Source organism: Penaeus monodon, chromosome 13 (assembly GCF_015228065.2).
Source record: "Penaeus monodon isolate SGIC_2016 chromosome 13, NSTDA_Pmon_1, whole genome shotgun sequence".
Lineage (NCBI taxonomy): Eukaryota > Metazoa > Arthropoda > Malacostraca > Decapoda > Penaeidae > Penaeus > Penaeus monodon.
The window spans coordinates 37098899-37101398 of NC_051398.1; the positions used below are offsets into that span (position 1 = coordinate 37098899).

A 2500-nucleotide genomic window follows, 5' to 3' on the forward strand; every position below is an offset into this window, starting at 1 on the left:
TCCTTACATTTCTGCTCAGCAAATGCATGGTCAACATGGCCATCGAAGAAGCATTTCATCTTCAAGTAGCAGCTCATCCTCATCCACTTCCTCGTCAACCTCATCATCCTCCAGTTCCTCCTCCACTGACACATCAGCTCACAGGCCTGGCCACAAGCGGGACACAAAGCGCAAGCCAAGACCCAGCAAAAGGGTTGCTCCTACAGGCGACCGCTCCAAGCTTAAGAAGACCAAGTCAGCATCATCTTCGTGAGTTACATTTGCATTACAAAAGAAGTTTTGATTGTTTAATCTATTTATCGTTATACTTATTACATACAAGTAATGTTTATTTTGTTCTTATCCTTTTTGGTTGGTTTGTGAATCAACTTCCAAAAGCTGGTCAGGTGATACTGATTCAAATATTCTTTCACAGGAGAAAACATAGTAGTAGCAAAAGCAGTAAGAAGAGTCACCCTAGTAAGAAGGATCATGACAAAGTTAGGAGTCACAAGACTAGCCGTTCACCCACCAGAAGGAAGAGTTCCATGTCCAAGAAACTTTTGTCTCCTGGACGTAAACGCTCACCTTCTCCTAGTTCCAGAAAATCACACAAGATATCTCCTGGATCCTCTAAACGAAGTAAGAGTAAGTATATATACATTAACATATTGTGCCAGTTACATTATTGTCTCTAAGTTCTGATTATTTAATAAAATCAAGTAATAGTATAATGGGACATGTTACATTTATTTTTTTATTTTTATTGATATTTGTTAGTTGTTAGGTTACATAATTTTTTAAATGTCTCCCAGGTTATAGCAGTGGGAAGGATAGATGATGGCTTTTCAATATTACAGCATGTTATATAACTTTTATCAAGATTTATATTTATTGTATTAACAATAGACATAAATTATTACTCTATTGGTGAGTGGTAATAGGTAATATCATTTGATATGCAAAACAGTAATATTGGGTGCATGTTTAATGACACTCTATAAGTATTCTTGATATATACTTTCATGAATAATTTTGTAAGTGAAGTAAAAAAAGAAAAAAGAAAAAAAAAAAAAAAAAAAAAAAAAAAAAAACACCCTAGGAATTTGGTAGAATAGTGATATACATTTTGCAGGTAGAAAGAGGTCACACTCCCCTAGAGAACGTGTAGAATACCGGGACAACCGCATTGCTGTACCAGAGAGATCCCTAAGTCACGGACGTGACCCTAGCCTTGGATCTCACGCTGGTTCATCACGTAGTCGAGATCCAAGAGTTGATGACCGAATGCGTAGAATGTCTCCTGAGCAGATTGGAAGAGACAGATACAGGTTTGTGATACTGAATAGCTCTTTGTTTTAGTACACATAATAGATATTCCATATCACTTTTTGGTGTTTAATGCACTCTCCTATTGTTATAAAAATATACTTGTTGGCATTATCAGTAGCAGAGCAGAATCACCAAGTCGGAGATATGAAAAGGAGCGTGGAATGGAAGAATATGTTGAACAGCGCCGAGACCGTCGGTCTCCCATATCAAGATCAAGAGAAGTTGAAAGGAAGGATCCTCATCGACATAGAGATTATGACAGGTAAGATTTTCAAAAGCATAGAGAGAATATCTTCAGTATTGTTAGTAGAAGTTTTATGTGAATTGTTAGTCTGTGGTTGTACTTAATAGAAATGCATGAATATAATTGCCATAAATAAAAAGATATTTAGTAGACTTTTTAAATATTTTACAGGCATGAACGGGATCATTATGATGAACGACGACGTGATGACCCAAGAAGAGAAGATCGTGAAAGGGAGCAGTTGAGAGAGCGAGAATTGAGGGAAAGGGAGTTGAGGGATAGAGAACTGTTGAAGGAAAGGGAGAGAGTGGAACTGATGGAGCGGGAACAAGAACGTGAAAGAGAGAGAATGAGAGAAGTGGATGACAGGAGAGGTTTGGATTATTTAGATCATCAGAAAAATATGGTGTAAAATATTTGCACATGTGATTTACTTATTTTCTCAATATCTATTATTCATTTTGCAGGACGCTATGCAAGAGAGCATGAATTTGCAAGGGAGCGAGAAGTAGTGGTACGTGGTGGTGGCAGGGAGTATGAAGGAGAAAGAGAGTTCTATTCACCAAGGGGGCGACCAGAGATAGATGCAAGAGTTATGCCTGTTGATGATCGACGAGCTTATGAAGACCCAGCATATGATAGATATCAGAGTGAGTTGGAAACTTGTCATAAATAGTCATAAATAGATGTCCTAAATCCTATGATATATTTTCATGTCCTGAAGTTCATCTTTGATTAGGATGAATTCCTTTGACTTCTTATTTGCTATCAGATATTAATCACAGTAATCAATCACAGGTGAACGTGAACGCAGTCGTTATGAAGCAGGTCGTGATCGATATGAAGAATTATCTTTACATGATCGTCGAGGACTGCCTCCTATGGAGGATCGTCGCTCTGATCGCAGAGGCCCTCCAATTGATACTCGTTTTCCAGATGAACGCA

General features: G+C 37.8%; 1 protein-coding gene across 12 annotated transcripts in view; it reads left to right on the forward strand.

Annotated features, from left to right (window-relative positions):
* Nucleotides 1-2500, forward strand: part of LOC119580285 (zinc finger CCCH domain-containing protein 13-like) — a 25577-nt gene that overhangs the window by 9396 nt on the left and 13681 nt on the right. For 9 of the 12 annotated variants that reach the window (XM_037928339.1, XM_037928340.1, XM_037928347.1 and 6 more), the window contains 7 exons: nt 20-249; nt 416-627; nt 1115-1310; nt 1427-1573; nt 1727-1929; nt 2023-2205; nt 2354-2500. The exon at nt 2354-2500 is cut by the window's right edge and continues 4 nt beyond it. In XM_037928339.1, the coding sequence (XP_037784267.1) occupies nt 20-249; nt 416-627; nt 1115-1310; nt 1427-1573; nt 1727-1929; nt 2023-2205; nt 2354-2500 (1318 nt within the window). The remainder of the gene's footprint in view (nt 1-19; nt 250-415; nt 628-1114; nt 1311-1426; nt 1574-1726; nt 1930-2022; nt 2206-2353) is intronic. The other 3 variants (XM_037928342.1, XM_037928351.1, XM_037928341.1) reach the window with 2 other exon arrangements.